This window comes from Myripristis murdjan, chromosome 5 (genome assembly GCF_902150065.1).
Source record: "Myripristis murdjan chromosome 5, fMyrMur1.1, whole genome shotgun sequence".
Classification (NCBI taxonomy): domain Eukaryota; kingdom Metazoa; phylum Chordata; class Actinopteri; order Holocentriformes; family Holocentridae; genus Myripristis; species Myripristis murdjan.
Window position 1 is genome coordinate 10,946,141 of NC_043984.1, and position 17,217 is coordinate 10,963,357.

At 40.3% G+C, this 17,217-nt stretch overlaps 2 protein-coding genes across 2 annotated transcripts in view; both read right to left on the reverse strand.

The window, feature by feature from the left end:
* Window positions 1–16,815, reverse strand: part of iars1 (isoleucyl-tRNA synthetase 1) — a 60,524-nt gene extending 43,709 nt beyond the window's left edge. The window contains 10 exon segments of the mRNA XM_030051240.1: window positions 3,371–3,493; window positions 5,351–5,446; window positions 5,690–5,750; window positions 7,625–7,712; window positions 13,420–13,567; window positions 13,760–13,877; window positions 14,064–14,146; window positions 14,259–14,378; window positions 14,603–14,759; window positions 16,697–16,815. Coding sequence (XP_029907100.1) covers window positions 3,371–3,493; window positions 5,351–5,446; window positions 5,690–5,750; window positions 7,625–7,712; window positions 13,420–13,567; window positions 13,760–13,877; window positions 14,064–14,146; window positions 14,259–14,378; window positions 14,603–14,759; window positions 16,697–16,815 — 1,113 coding nt within the window.
* On the reverse strand, window positions 569–3,081 carry LOC115359034 (desmin). The gene has a single exon (XM_030051241.1). It carries the CDS (start codon window positions 2,535–2,537, stop codon window positions 1,389–1,391), a length of 1,149 nt encoding a protein of 382 aa, XP_029907101.1. The 5' UTR covers window positions 2,538–3,081; the 3' UTR covers window positions 569–1,388.
* Window positions 16,816–17,217: the final 402 nt, after the last annotated feature.

Genomic DNA, 17,217 nt, shown 5'->3' on the forward strand with positions numbered 1-17,217 from the left:
CAGTGCAATTTACCAGGATTTCATAAATATCGTTTTCCAGCATAGTGCGTCACAGTTTGTTGGTCCTGACCTCTTCACAGAAAAGAGGTTTTAAACTTTCTAAGCCAAGAGTAAATTTTGCTTTACCCTGACTCCAAGTTATTAAAACATATGATTACCCCTGTGCTATGGAAACTCAGTGGAACCAGGCATGCACATCATTGAGGAAGTCAAACCACCCAGTCAAACAAAGGTACCACAGATTTACTCAATCATTTTTTTGTCACTCAGTTATTTACATGTATCTGTGATTCATTTGGCATCTTGTTGTCATCAGCCAAATTACAATTTTCAAAAACAAACAAATTTGTTAAATGCATTCTGAACTGTCCAAGCTGACCCTGCTAAACTCCACTTGCCTGCTGTGGAAGACTAAGTAAGAATAGCAGTCTATAGCTGGATTCAGATTTTTTTTTATAAAAATGGTGAGATACAACTACTCCAATGATGCAACATAAAAATAACTGCTGTAGTTACGGGTTGTTGGTTTTCAGCAGCTGACTTTCTTTCCTATTTTGTAGTTTCCACATGAAAAAGGTGCACCTTGCACATCCAAATTAGTTAGTTAGCATTTTGTAGTTTAAAGGGAGAAAAAATCAGTAGGAAGACACACATCATAAATGGAGCAATTCAAAGTAGAAAAATAAAATCAATGCATTTTGTATGCACTCACTTCAAGCTTTATTCAGCAGTAATTAGTAATTACATTCATGTATAAATGGTCAACAGTTCTGCCCCACATAACACTTGGGTTTGTTTTTGTTTTGTTTTGTTTTTTGGGGGGTGTTTGTGGAGTTGCTACCAATCACAGCAGTACAGGTATGCTTTATTGTGATGGAGGTGGCGTCCCAGAGTTGGATCAACATAAGTAGCAAAGGGGTGGAGAAAGTGAAGAGGAAGAGGGGTGGGGTTGATAGAAAAAGTATCACAAATTAAGATGAGATACTGCAAGAATCTGAGAAAAGGAAAGGGCAGAACTAAGGAAAGGGGAGGAGAGGGTTAAGTACTACCCAAAACAAGGAATGAGAGAGGCAGTGAAGGGGAATGGGGGAGGTGGTTGGAGCAAGGAAAGGGAATGAGGAGGCAGGTTGTGATACATGCAGTCAAAGGTGTAAGAGGGAGGGACAGGATAGACTGGGACAGCAGGCAGGCATTCTTGGGATTGCAGTGTCTGGGTGTGGCTAGCTCAGTGGTGGGAGTTGATCAGAAAGAGCAAAATAGAGAGAGAATAAAGAGAGGACAGGACAGGAAGACGGGGTGGGCTGATCTCTCCACTCTATGATGCTCTGATGGTCTTCTCTGTGGTGGCATGTGGTTGCAGATCCGAGGTTCCCCTCAGCCTGGAATAGTTAGACAGCTGCTGGTGGTTCTGCAGTGATCCCAAGCCTCTGTTCCTCCCCCTCCAGCAGCTTCCTGTAGGTAGCAATCTCTGCGTCCAGCTTCAGCTTAATGTGCAGCAGTTCCTGGTAGTCCTGCAGATACTTGGTCATCTCCAGTTTGGTTTCACAGAGCTGGTTCTCCAGCTGACTGATGACACCCTCCAGGCTAGCCACCTTGTCCATGTGGGCCATCTCCATGTCCTCCAGCTGTTGCTCCAAAGATGCATTACGAGCCCTCAGCCCATCAATCTGGTTCTGCAGTTCTGTCACTTGGGTTTGGAAGGTTGTGATCTCCTGCTTCATGGCCTTCATGTGATCTTCGTGTTTGCCAGCATGCTCCTTGAGGGTGTCGAACTTGCCCTTGTACCACTTTTCAGCTTCCTTGACATTGCGGGCAGCGACAGCCTCCATCTCTGCACGCATGTTACGCAGGTAAGCAGCTAAATCAGGCCTGTCTCCCTCCAGCTCAGCAGAAATCTTCGCGTCCTCAATCTGCTTCATGATGTCGGCGACCTCTTCATCATGCAGCTTCTTGAGGAACTCTATCTCAGCCACGAGCTGCTCTACTCGCTTTTCCAGATCTGCCTTTTGCAGTGTGGCATTGTCAACATCCTGGCGGAACTCCCTCAGGATTATTTCTGCCTCTTCTTTGAGTGCCAGCTCTTCCTCGAGCTTGAGTCTCCACACTTCAACCTCCTCTTCGATATAGCCCCGCTCAATATCAGCAGCTCCCTTCTCATTAGTCAGGGCCTCAATCAGGTCCCGCACCTCTTTAAACTTGAGCTCATACTCTTCTCCAATGCCTGTGGGGCCTCCTTTGTAGCGGCTCTGCAGGGCAGCCAGCTCGGCTTGTAGAGCAGCATTTCTCTGCTCTAGGGCCTGGACCTTCTCAATGTATCCTGCAAACTTAACATTGAGTTCCTGCATCTCCTCTTTCTCATTAGCATGGTGCTGGTGTATCTCTGTTCCCAATTCAATTGCAGTGCCCTGGAAACCGGTGCGTCCACGACTGTCGTATGAGGATCCACGGCACCGGGAGGGGGACGGGCTCTGCACCCTCACCCGGCTGTTGGAGCCGCTAACCTGCAGGCTTTTCTGGGAATAAGATGATCCTCTCATGTTGTGTTTGTTGTGTGCTCAATGTAGAAACCTTGTGGTAAATGGTGCCTTTCTTGTTTCTGTCTGGAGAAGAATAATTCCCTCAGGGCCTCTGCTCGTTGTTGTTCTCTCTTTGCGTAGCCCACCTTCTTACTGACGCTCTCTCAGATCACCACTGGGGTTTTTATGGAGTGATAAAGAATGTCTCGGACAGCCTTGAAACTCACGCTTGGTTTTCAGATATTTTAAAACTGGATTATGACAGACGTCCAGAGAACTGTGCCACCACCCTCTTTATTAGCTCACGTTGTATTGTTAGTGGCCAGGCGGGTTGCGTCCACACCCTGGCCTTCACACCAGGATGTGAAATAGTGATCAGATTATCTATGATCGCTATTTTTCCACTCACCAAACACTTGGGGTGGTTGTGAAGCTGGTCATGTTTAGGCAGGAAGAGGGCACTCAGTGCACTCGTAAACACTGATAACGTGCTTTGACAACAGTTTTTCCTGTGCAAATTCCTGATATTAATGTGGACTCCTCCACCCCCTCCATCATACATCAACAAACATGGCATGCATTAATCAAAATGTTTGAAATGACATTTGGAAAAACATGACAACTATTTTATACTAATATGATCAAAGGCATTTTCAACAAAAAAAGAGAGATGGAGAGGAGTATAAAGTGGGTGGAGAGGAATGTAATCTTGCAGTGGAGTCTCAAGTGTGGAAAATCAAAAGCTGAATTAAACTAGCATCATACTGTGAAGGTATTTGGCCCATGTATCATACCAGTAACTCCCTCACTTCAACTCATCTGCATGTAAATGTCTGTTGGTGTACGTCACTCACCTTGACATACTGTCCCACAAAGTCAGTGACCTCTGCAGTGAAGCAGCCTGAGGAGTCGACAGGGCAGATAGGGGCTTGATCCCTCTGGATGATGTCGTATTCCATACATACCCTGTAGTCATCCTACAGTGGAAATAACACTTCAGAGATAATTCATTTGGACTGAAGACATCTTTATTCTGACAGACCTCTTCACTGGAAAAAGAGTTAAGTTATGCAATCTCAAGTTTCAATAACTTATCAAAATGCATTACACTTAATTGGGGAAAAAAAAAAATGAAATTCTGTAATCCCTTTTACAGACATTTTGTTTGCTTTCAGGTTGGGCAATACAGACAAAATAAAATCTGACTATATTTTTGACCAAATACCTTGATATTGTGACAATATTGTATGGGTGAATATCACTAATTTCACAAAATATTTACACAATGATATTTTTGAAAAACAATCATCAGTAATGTGGATAAGATGGAGGAAGAGCAGGACAAGTCTGAAACTGGCCACTTGCCATATCACAATATTAATCCAAAATCCTAGATGATACCTAATCTTCTAGCATGATATGATTTGATATAATATCAATATAATATCAATATATTGTCAAGCACTATTTACTTTAAGGGAAAAATAACTCAATACTAAATGACTTGGATATTTTTTGCAGTGTTGAGCCAGACTAATGGTATGTGACAGCCTAGCATGAAAGTTCAAAGCTCTGTTCAGCTGGAAGTGTAAATGTGTTTTATATTCAAAGACCCTGTCAAGATCCAAGATGGATGGCACACAGGTCATTTTTCATCTAGTCATAAACCAAACAATCTGAGAAATATCCACATAATTATCTTATACTCATCAGATTTTAGTTAATGTGACTACCATCAGTAAATCACACAACTGCTGATAAAACAAACATTTACACAGAAATGTAGCCAAGAGATGTTGATGTGGTAGTGACAGTGTTTAGTTTAGCAGCCCCAGTGGGACTGAGCTGCACCAACACAGGGGGAGCACGAAGCAGAGAGCAAAAGAAGAGAGAGAGCAAGAGTGAGAATGTCTATCCACAGCTGGCTGTAGCTGCAGGGGCATCTATCTGCCCTTGACAAGGGCATCTAGACTATTAGCAATGACCCAATAGCTCTGATAGCACTGCAGCATTGGCGTCCAGACTCTAGGATTAGACTGATACTGTACCATTCGATCATATCATTTTGTAAGCTTTACTGCCATAAGCATTCATACAAATGGGCAATCAATAAACAAAGAAACAAGGTGCCCTCTGTGCACCTAAAGCATTCTAAAGAGGCAGATTTGAGAAACAGAGTATGAGTGTTGGATCATATCATTAATATAATTAGCATTAAACTGATAATGTAGGAAAATTGTTAAGTACAACAGAAATTTGTTTAAAAAAAATGGATTGCCTGTTAGTAGATGCCATTACACCTGTTATGTTAGGACAGTTTTCACATTATGATACCATAGCTACTCCATATTTTCCCAAAGTGATCAGTGAAATAGAGTTAAAATACCACTGGATACTGGGATTGGACTGATGAATTGGTTTACTGATGTATCAGGCTGATACCTTGCCTTTTTCTATCTGCCTTTTCTTTTAATATTGGATATCAGCCTGTCAGTGTCTTCTCCCATTGACATGAGCCTTTTTTTTTTTTTAAAGATTTATTATATTTGACAGTATCCCTCACATGTTTCTATTCTGTACTTGCAATATTTGTTCATTTTGTTCATTCAGACATTTTAGTAACAAGAGATTTACTCTAGTAATAGTTTTTGTACATCTTTTTTAAAGATATTGATATATACAAGGCTCATATATATAAATTTAAAGATATTGTAAATATTCGAAAAAAGTATCACCGATAGACAGCTTCAGATAAAAAAAATATATATTCAGATAAAAAAATGTATCAAACCAGGATCAAAACCACTGTTGGTTGAACTGAAAATGAAACTCACAGCTCCAAAGTAAGGTGCCTGGTGGACAACTCCTGTGCCCTCCTCCTCTCTGACGTAGTTATCCATCACAACCTGGAAGGCACCTTTCTCCCCACACTGGAGCAGAGAGGAGATAAGCATTAGATGAGGCGGTGGGTGGGTGGGTGAAGAAAAAGCACAAGAAATAGAGGAAGAGATAATAAGAGAGTGATTAAGACAGAGATTGAGAATGTAAACAAAGGGATGCCAGTTTGTGCTCAGACAGGTAATTAAAGTGAGATATAGTCTGACTTTAGACTTGTGGCAAACAATACATTAAAATGTGCAACAGCCTGCAACGAGAGCATCGACTCTACAAACCTTAGCAAAGTACTGGAAGAGAGGCTTGTATTTCTTCCCTTTCAGCTTCTTGCCAGGGAACCTAAAACACAGAGAACACATGTAAGGCTTCAATCTCATTCCAATTTCCATCACTGTTTCTGTTTTCCAGACAGTGACAACTTTGCAGCAAGCTCTCTGCCAATATACAGGTACGACAAGAAATAAAAGAAACACAGATTCAAAAGGCGTAATGAGTTGCTGTGTTATCAAAACCAAAACACCTTCAATGTACCGAGGCACAGATTGTACAGGAATGAGAAACTTTACTGGGGGAATGTTGATATCATCCATGTGCATTACCATCTTTTTGGGGTTTTGTATTGGTGATGAAAAATGCTGCTTCCGGATCTCCTGAGATCTCTGTGCAATTGTTCAGCTTTTTGAGATATGGCAGCTGAGACAGTCACATTACACTGTTTTCATAATTTTCCTTCTAATGAAGCTATTCATGCCACTGTGGATGGGAACTTTGTCCTTGGGGAGGAAGCAGCTCCTGTCATGACAAAAAATGCTTCAACAAACAATGGCTTTGTATTTATTGCCAATTAATTTGTCCAATAAACGGGTTGAGTGGGTGTAAATCATGGCTGGAAATGTGCTCCGCCACGTTTAAATACATTATGTATCCCTCATTCACTGAGATGTTTCCTTTACTCATGGGAGTTAAACATATCACACCTCATTCTTTCTTTCTGTGCTATGTTCTGCACTTTCCCTTCGCTCTACTACCATCCACTGAACTGAGAAATAGGGAATTCGATTTACTTTCTGACGTGTAGAGTAACACTCAGCTACAAAAAAATATACCTCCACTAATTCTCCTGTCACCAGCTTTATGCTTGTCTTTTAACTCTGGAACACTAGTTATAACTCAAGAGAAAACCTTCCACAGAAAATGTGAAATATAAGTCTGTCAGTCAATCACTGAAAGATTGTTCTGAAACAGTGTCCGAGTTTCAAACTTTTTTTTAGATGTACTACAAAGTTTGGATGTGAAGTTTCACAGTTTCAGGTGAATGGTCTCCCACACTTATCACTCACCTTAACCGCTTCATCATGCTAACCTATCGACATGAGAAACTATAGTACACTAAAGTAGACCCGTTTCACAGACATGGCAACTCAACTTTCCACTTATACTAAAACCTCAAACCTTCAAACCTCAGAGACAAATTCTTTTTGCCTTTCACTCCTGTTAGCCCTGTTGTATAAAGCTTTATTACAGTGTAACCATTTAGTGCAGCATTGCCTCAATATACTTCCTAGAGATTAGGGATTTTCTTGGCAACTTTCAAATTCAAATGGTTTCAAATGCAAAGTACAATCAGCTTTACAGTCAGACAGACCTGCCGATCTCAGTCTGAGCTGATCTGGCATAAAATCAGCCGGTTCCAATCTTAAAGGAAACGATTGGTGGACCCCTAATATTTATTGTTGCACTTAAGATATGATAGTAAAGACACACAACTGAACTCTTTGCTGTGTCCTAGGAGAGGGACTTTCAAAGTTCTTCATGTTACAGAGACTGAAGTTGACTTTCATAAAGCCACAGACACTCGTTTGAAGTGATTTTGCTCCTAGAACCTGATAAGAAAAGATATTTTGGTTTGTCTTAGGTATGAAATCGTCTAGATTTCAGACTTGGACAAAAAGACTTAAAGTGGTGAGCTTTAAACATAACATTAACATAATTAAACAATGTAACAATTTCTAGAGAATTAAATTTGAAAACCACTGTCCTGGGATACTTTCATCAATGTATGCAAATTATTTCTGATGTAGCCAGGACCTCAGAAAATCACTGTTGTATACTGTGCATCTACAACCTCAAGTATTTACAGGTAGTACAGTATTTACTCATGTTTTGCACTCCTCATAGGCTTTTTGGTGCCGATCAGGCCCCAGTATACTCACTTCTCCAGGACAGTGTACTCGCTCTCCGACTTAAACAGAGCTCCCAGCCTGGCCTCCATCATAATGTAGGTCTTCCCTGTTGCATTTTCTGAAAGTCAGAGACAGATTGAGGTAGAGTAAAATAGATGAAAGCAGGTTCTCAAAACTTTGAATATTGGGCCTATGCTGTAAATATAATTTTGCCCCTATAGGCAAATGCTCTTCAGAGTCACATTTGTATTCCTGTCATATGAAAACACAATAAACAGGCTCAGACCCCATTTTGGGGCTCAACCATTTATTTAAAGGGATAGCTCACCGATTGTGAAAATTTTGATATCATTTCACTCCTGCCCCTGCTATTACATAGGACAGTAGTGCTAATTTCCTCTCATTGTCTTTGTCTCATTATTGTACTGGATACTGGCTAGATGCTCCAAATGCTAACTCTTAGCCTCCTGTCATTTAACTCCTGCTAAAATGCTTCAAACAGTCACCTTAGTCCACTGAATATTGTTAAATAAACAATTTCCTTGTGTGGTCTAAGCTCTGTGCTGGTCCTCAGTTATAAAGGTGGCTGGAAGGTGCCTGAAAAGAACGTGAAACATGTGCAATATAAAGGACTGGAAAAAGAGCCTTATAGCAAAACTGCTTGCCAGCTATCTTCAGTAATTAAGAGAAAGTTATTTTTTGTCCTTTTTGTCCACATGTGTCCATGTGTTCAATGAAGAAAACAAATATCACTTTTAATAATATCTTTTTTTTTTTTTTTTTTTTTCAAAATGGGGGGACTATTCCTTTAAGAAGCAATGTTGCAGAGCTTGCTATATAAGCCAAGTCTGTGCTGTGGCATGACAGCAAGATACACACACACACACACAGAGGTGTAGAGGGTGGGGGGCAAAGGCAGACAACAGGCATAGTAAACAGCACAAAAAAAAAAAACAACAAAAAAACAAAACAAAACAAAACAAAAAAACATTTACTGGATACGTTTAACAGGGAGAGCTGCAGTGATCATAAGGTTGGCTCGGTCTGCACTGAGGCACTGGCTCTGACAAAGGCAGAGACGACAATAAATGGCATTATAATGCCCATAACATTTACGACATAGCGTGAAAGTAAATACAAAATAAGCCTCATTCCTGTGGCATCTGTGGCATAGTTGGAAACTGGTGTAACCAAATCATAATAAAAAAAATCTAATTGGGAAAAGGCACAGGCAACACATATAATGCTCAACAGGCGTCTTTTCGCACAGCGCTCAATATTCGCACTACATACAACTACTAGTGGGTATGAGGACACTAACTGATCTGATGAGAGACTATTCTGTTTTTCTTTCTTGTTTGCAGGGAGGGAACACTTCAGTTTTTCTAAACCATGATAAAACACTGCATGATTTGTTATACCTTTTTAAGTTTTCATTATTACAATAATGATTTTTGATTAACAACTTTTTGGAAAGTTATTGTTTTTATCAAGTAAAGTCAGCATCCACCAGTCAAGTCTCCTTAGTGCTACCACACATGAACAGCATACAACTTGTGTTTGTTTGGCTTTTCAATAAACCATGGAGGAACGTACTGGCAGCATTAGAGAGATTTTGAAACATTTGAAGAGGACTTGGCTAACTCCAGCGTTTGGTTGTATTTATAAAAATAATGAGGGGAAGTTAACAGAATAATACCAAGCTAATAGCAAAAACTGTGGCAATGTTGGTCACAATAATTTAGTTTGTTTTTCTAGTATCTACAATAATAATTGTGACTGGGAGACGGTTAATGATTTCTATTCAATGAATAGCAAGTAGAGAGGTATTATCTTATCATGCAGCTTTACAGTCAAGGTCAGGAAAGGACCTCATCATTTTGGCCACAACTAGGGCTGGGCAATAAAACAATAACCACAATTACAGCAACAATTTCTCAAAATAAATATAAAAAATACTCAAAATGTCAACACAAACTTCAGAAATTCAAATTTAAACATAATTATATTCAATGACTGACACACAAATAGCCAGTGTATCAGTAGCCAATGTCATGTGGCAAGACAGACAGCAGGTACCCAAATGACACCAATAATGTGGCAGAAATAGAGAGAAGTTTGCTTGCACAGCCGGTTATGAAGGAGGAAAGACACTGGAGCTGTACGCTGTATTGCTTTGGGAGCATTAATGAGCACAACGAACCTCCTGGTTTCTTCAGATTACACTCAGAAGCAAAAAGTGGCCTTTAAATGTGACATAATAATTACCAATATATATGGAGATAATTACTGATTGCCATATTGCCCAGCCTTAGCCAGAGGCACTCATTTAGAAACTGAGCTAAATAAGTCCAACTCCAACTTAAAGTCTACAAGGCATTTAGGACAAATGCCTAGTGCACTCTATTTGGCCAAATGGAGAGTTTAAGAGAAAGAAGAGGAGAGGTTGCAAACAGCAGGAAAAACAGCTGTGAGTATCAGGGTAAAAACTGAATGGCCTGAGAGACAGAGAGAGAGGTACAATGAGAGAAAGAGAGAGAGAGAGAGAGAGAGAGAGAGAGAGAGAGAGAGAGAGAGAGAGAGAGAGAGAAAGAGAATGAGGAGGGCAGCATCAATAATGAAGGTTTCTCTCGTCAGTGGTGTGATAAATGACTGCACAGCTCAGACCTGCTGCTGCTGGCAGCCCTCAACTCAAAGAGTGACAAAGGTAGGGATGGGGAGTGGAGAGAAAAAAAAGAGAGACTGCGAGAATGACAGAGAAACCAAAAACTCTAAGGACAAAAACAAGAGGATGTGGGGGGCAAAGGAACAATAAGGTAATGGGGGTGGATAAGGAGAGAAAGAAAAGGAGTGAGAGAAAGAAAGAAAAAAGGAGAGGAAGAGAGAGAGAGAGAGAGAGTCTCTGAGCCGATACGTAAAAACACTCATTGGTATGCCAAGGCGATCTCCCATGCAGCACAGCACAGGCAGTGCAGTTAGGGCTGGCTGATGATGCTTCAACAGTGCCCCCTGCAGGATCAGCTAGGCAATGAGCAGCTGGACAAAATCTAGGTCATCCTTTTAAAAACCCACCAGGTTTCCTCATAGGGAACCAAAAACTACAGGAGGAGGATAACAAAAAAGAAAAAGAAAAAAAAAACACTAGCTACCTCTCTGGAGTATTTTTATATTTGAACAAGGACACTGCTTTTTTAAGTGACCCCAATTGATGTTCATCCACAATACACACAAAGTCTGAACCAGACACACACATACACACACACAGTTAGATAATGGTAAACTCACAACAGTAACATTAACTGTTGACAACATTAACAAAATGAAATCGTCACTGTGCCAATAACATTAGTAGCAGCAGTCAGTAGTGACTATTTCAGGGTGTCTGCAGAAATCCTGAAGTTAAATTGAAGACCTTTTAAATGCCATGGAATTTAAGGCCAATTTTACAGTGAAAATATTTTATACCAGAATCATCACCCTTTAAAAATTATAAACAATAGGTAGACCTTTTTTCCCCAATCATGTTTATGTTAAAGAAGGAAAAGAAAAAGAACAAAACCTATAAAGTCAAAAAATGTAAGTGTGAAGTGTGGATGATGAGTCAGACTTTACAAAGGTATGCTAAAGGCATAGAAGGCTCCATTAGGAGAAACTTGGACAAAATGAGTGCAACAGTGGGGGATGATAATGGCCCACGGCCTAACACGGTCCAGCTTGAAGACAGCCCTAGTAGCAGCCCTGCAGTGGCACAACAGGGGAAAGGCAGCTACTGACTGGCAACAATAGCTTTTCTGCCACTCTGTAGGTGGACCATGTATGGCAGAGGTGGTTTTCATTTCATTATATCAAATGTTGACATAAAATTAAGCATCCTTCAATGACTATGTAGATCAGATAGCATCGTTTTAATTCTCATCACGTGGTTCTTCTCCTGAGCATTATATTGGCCTATTGTGTGTTTACTGATGGCCCAGTGATGAGATTTCTCCAGCATGAATCTGTCTAGAGAAGGGAAAAAAGGAGTTCTGCAGTGCTGAATTTATCTTTGGTTGCTGGTGAACATGCAAACTCCACACAGAAAGAACCTAGGCTTGGGTTCAAACCCAGGATCTGCTTGCTTGTGGACCCTGGATCAAGACCAGTCTTAGAGCCTGATAGGCAACATGATACATAGCAATTTACTTAGATTTTGCCAGCCTGGTTCCGCGTTAAGCCTGCCACACACTCCATGAACCCCATGACACACAGCAGTGTTGATACTATAAATTCAAGGTGAAATAGGGTCATTCCCAGCCGAGACGGTCACTATATTGAAAATGTGACTCCTACACTTGCAAAATGATTTCTGTCGTCATTGTATAAGTTAGGCTGATCTGAATTATTGTCAACATGAGCTAATTTAAGATTCTTGTTTAAAAAAAACATTTGATATTATAATCAGCTGCACTTAATAAGTAGGACGAAACATCAAAAAACTTTTTTCCCCAAAAGGGCCAGGCTTGTAGCTGGTAGCATTTTAAACTGAACCCTGCTGTGAAGGGACTGCAGTTCTGGCACAATGCATGACTGAGGCAACCAATGGCTGCAGCTTCACTAAGAAAATAACAGCAATTAGAAAGAGCCGCTGGGCAAGAGGTGACTTTGCTATTTCATTCATTTTCCAAGTTCATAATATTCATTAAATTCAACACAATAAGCTTTTACTTCTTCTTCTTTTTTTATTACTACAATTAATCCCATGGGTGAGTGTGCACACATACGGAAGACAGGTTTGGAAGACGGGTGCTGAGCTGCCTTTTTGAGCAGTAATAATGCCTTAACATCCAACTAGTGAACAGGAATGTAGAGAGTCTAGTTGGTTGTTGAGGAAGCACCCAATTTCTTTCCTCCAAAAAGCCAAAAATTAATCTGGATGGAGGGCCACAGGCTAAAAATTAAGATTTATGTTATATGAAATTACATTACATTAAAATGTACTATATTTTATAGAAAATCAATACCATAATTCTTCATAGGTAAGATTTAATGAGGAAGCTTGAAGCTTACATTAACATAAAAATCAGATTATGTCCTTTCAAGCTGCACAAAATTTATGTTTCAGAGTCATTACGATTAGGATTTTACAGCTCTTTCAAAATGAGAAGAGAATAAGCATGAGTTTGCATAATGCAGGTCAAAACAAAGGAAGCAATTAGGCAGCTCTGCTGTCGAAAAACAAAGCTTTAAAAAGGACCATACTAGTCCTGTTGATTTCTCGTCAACAGTCGTGATCGTATCTGTCTGACATAAATACCAGCTGCATAAGAGAGTACAGAATAAACTTTGGTAGCTTAAAAGTCAAGGCTGACTTAGCCCAAGTCACTCCCATTATATTCATAAATAGGAAAAACTGCTCTGTGCAGTTTAAGAGTTCCTTCCTTTAGCTGTACTTTGCTGAACCAGCTGCAAATTTTTTTTTTTGCTGTTTTACAATAAAATAACCATCAGCTGACACTGAGGTACACAGGTTTTTCAGTTTTAAGCAATATTGTTCACTAAAAGTTAGTGTTTGTTATCAAAGTAACTCAAAACAGCGCAAAAATTTTGCATATTACTTTATTTTACGTCTTACTTAATAACTACCTGTTGGTTCCTTTCACTGGACTCTGGAAATACTGATTGGCCATAAAAACCCATTCCCACATAAAAAACTACCTCTGCTGACTTTACTTCATGGTCAAGCTACAAAACGCCAAAAGAATGAAAATGATTAGACAATTTCGCAGAGAGACCAACAGCACGAGGATTCCTACTTCCTTTCCTACATGTTAAGCTGTGTCTCTCACCTTTGACCCTGACATACTGCAACTCGGGGTTGACACACAGAGCCAGGTTGCTAGGAAGTGTCCAGGGTGTGGTTGTCCAGGCGATCAGAGCCACAGTCTCGTCCTCCAACAACGGGAAGTTGACAATCACCGAAGGATCCTGAACATCCTTTAGACAAAACAAGACGACAGATATTAGATACAAGGTTGATTCAGTGATTACTTCTTCACACTTCAGATTTCTTCAGATCTGATACTCGACATATAAACTAGTTCAGATTTGTTGTCTCTCAAGAATTATGAATATCCATGTGCTGAGTTAGTCTGGCTGAGGTGTGAAGTGTTTAGGCTTTCTGCCAACCTTGTAGTTCTGGTGGGACTCAAAGTTGGAGAGCGGGGTGTTGCAGGCAGTGGAGAAAGGCATGACTTTGACACCTCTGTAGACCAGACCCTTGTCATACAGCTGCTTGAACACCCACCTAATTGAATCAAATGGCATGAAGAAACAAAAATGAGCAAAAATGAATAAGCAGTAGGGAGAGATACTTGCCACCTGTTTCCAGGCAAGGAGCATGGCTGGTTCTGGGTAGATATGTGACCGAAGTCAGTAGAAATCTCTAGTTAAACAGACAAGTAAATCACAAATAAGATTGTGGGATCTGTACCAGACAGTCTCCATGAACCATGGGTAGAGAGTCTTGTAGTCGTTCTTGAAGTCGATCCACCTGCCCATTCGTGTCACTGATATCTAGAGGGGGGCAAACACACATGAACACACACACGAGATGACAAGCTGATCTCACAAATATAATTACAAAGTTCAACTTCATGAAGACCAAAATTCACTCCCTTTTGCTCACCTCCCACTCGTTGGAGTATCTCATGACAATGTTTCTGCAGTGTTTGTTGTACTCGGCAATGCCCATCTTGGCCACATCTTCAGGCCCTTTAATTCCCAAAGTCTTATCAATCTCATACTCCTAAAAAAACACAGTGGATAAGACACAAAAACAACTTGTGATCATTTCGGTGTCAAATAACACTACACAAACTATAAAATCACACTCAACAAAAGTTCTCACATGAGTGACCAAGACCAAACCCGTGTGAATTCCAGTGAGCGTACAGCAAATTTCACAGAAAAGTTCGCACTGACAATAAACTCAATCAAAATTGATACAAGACAATTCAAACAAATTCCTACCACAGGCAGCCCATGACAGTCCCAGCCAAAGCGTCGCTCCACATGGAAGCCACTCTGGTGGGAAAAGCGAGTAACAATGTCCTTGATGGTGCCAGCTAGGATGTGGCCGTAGTGGGGCAGACCAGTGGCAAAGGGAGGGCCATCATAGAAGGTATACCTGGATGAGAGGAGCAGCAAAACATGTTTTAAAGCAAAATAGGCCACAAAAATACACAGTATTGTAATATAATTACCTCCACCAACACGACTGGACAGGGTTTTGTTTTCACCCCATTTCATTGGTTTGCAGGATATTTCTAAAAGTTATGAATGGATTTGTGTCAAACTTTGTGGGCATGTGGCAACCAAGAACTGGTTAACTTGTCACACAAACTGACCAAAGGGGTCTATCACAGTGGGCATGGCTTTACATAAAAATGCATATAACTTCTGAATATATTTACATATTGAAACTCTGTGGAAATGTTGATCACGTGGCAATAAAGAACTGACTAACTTTTCACACCAACTTGTGTGAAAAAAATGCAACAAAGGGATGTGTGGCAGTGCGCATGATTAACTTTAGGTGAATAGCTGACATGTGGAACTGGTATATCTTGACAACCACATGGTGGTGGCAGAAGTATGTGCTCTACTGACTGCTTTATAGAACATGCAAATGAATCACTATGAACAATTAATTCCTGTTTTAGCCAGCTTAGATTCAAGGAAGTGTAGGAGAGGCCGTGCTTGCCACTGCTATTGTTTTCACTGGGCTGAAAGTGTTTTCTCACAACTCCACACCAGCACATACTGATTGTCAAAGACCCCATGAAATCATTAATTACATAAATTAGCACAACCCCAGACATTAATCGGTGGGAAAGCAAACAAGTCAACCAAAGAACTCTTCAGTCGGGGACAGCCCTAATGTATTTTCTGTTATAACAGCATGTTGCGATGGGACATTCAAAAGTGTAAACCAATAGGATATCAGTTAGACAGAGATCACTACAGATAATATGAAGAATAATGGCCATAGTTAGGGCATGATGAGATTTTCCTGCACAAGTGAGCAGAATTAATGTAGGGTAACATGAACGTTGGCTGATAAATACTTTGTGACGAACCAAAACTACTCCTCAAAGATTTTTGCCTCAGCCACAGCAGACCTGTTACGACAACAACATTTGACAAAGGCAGATGTGATTCTCTTTTTGAATGTGGCTCTTTGCTCATGCATAGTATTATTATATTATATCAATCCGATTTATATGGCGCTTGTCAGAGAGATGTGATAAAGTAATGAATAAAAACAGCATGCCTTCTGCTATGGTGTATATTTGATACACTAACAGAAAAGCAGTCTCTAGTTATTTGTAGACTAGCAGCTCTGTTTAACAGACAGATCTACAGATACTGACCCATCTGAGACACAATTAGACTTGTGAACACACGGTCTGATAGTGGCACTGTTAAAATTCACTGATGGGCTGGCAGTTTGACCATGGACCATTTTGTGTCCCCCTTTTAACATGTAACAAACTGTATTATAGAGCAGCTATAAAAAGTCTCCAGAGTGACTTTTTAAATGAATTATCTGCAGATAACTCATGTATAAAACAGAATCTAATGATACACTGTTTACTACCACATATTTACTTACTTTAATGTGCTGATAAACAATGAAACTCCCTATCAGATCCAAGTGGCTGAGCCAAAGACAACTGGTTAGACAGGAAAAGCAGCTTCTTCGCTTGGCAGGGCAATAATTGGAAGTACATTCAACAATAATTAGCGAAAACAAGAAGGGACAACTCAAGACGGCTGTGTTATTGTTCTACACCTTCTGTAAACCATTCAACAATCATTTCTACCTAGAGTGCCACAGTTTCATCGGAACAATGAATTTCTTTACAATGCAAGTATAAATCTGAAACGTTGGAGCTTAATTGCTGATACACGTCGATACTAATGTTTTATCCCAAAACAACAACTGTAAAGAAGCTCCAGTTGTCTCAAGGGAGCAGCATTTGAATTTTATGTAATGCTCCTATGGAATCTGGTTGCTTTTACCCGCCTCCATTGTTAAAAGACAAAGTCAGTGGCACTTACTTTGGCCTGTTCTTGGACTGTTTCAGGCATTCACGGAAGCAGTCTTTTTCCTTCCAGAAGTCAAGGATCTTCTCCTCCTCAGAGGGAAAGTTGATGGACTCAGGAACTGGCTCCACCATCACGTCTATCAACAATAGTCAAGAAAAAATAAATTAATAATTCAGTGGGTTTGTGGAGTTGAGGTTATTGTGTCTGTACATCCTCTCGAGCTGCTGCAGGTGGACTGCATTTGGATATTGCTGCTATAGTCTGCATACCTCCCTTCATGCAAGATTTCCCTTGTGTTGCTTTTATATATTGTTCTATCCTGTAAAATGAAATACTGTGCTGCCATGTTGACCACAAGTCTCTGGAAGAAGGTAACTTTAATCGCAATGGGACATTCCTGACTAAATAAAAGATTAAAACAGACTGTTACATACGTGTATTAAACCACAAGCAAATGGCTTCCTCTAGGTTGGGTAAACATTTAATCAAAATGTAAAACTGAACCTAAACTGGAGCTGCACACAACTGTTGGC

Coding starts and splice junctions, on each gene's coding strand:
- LOC115359034 (XM_030051241.1), bottom strand. CDS start 2,537: ATGAGAGGATCATCTTATTCCCAGAAAAGCCTGCAGGTTAGCGGCTCC.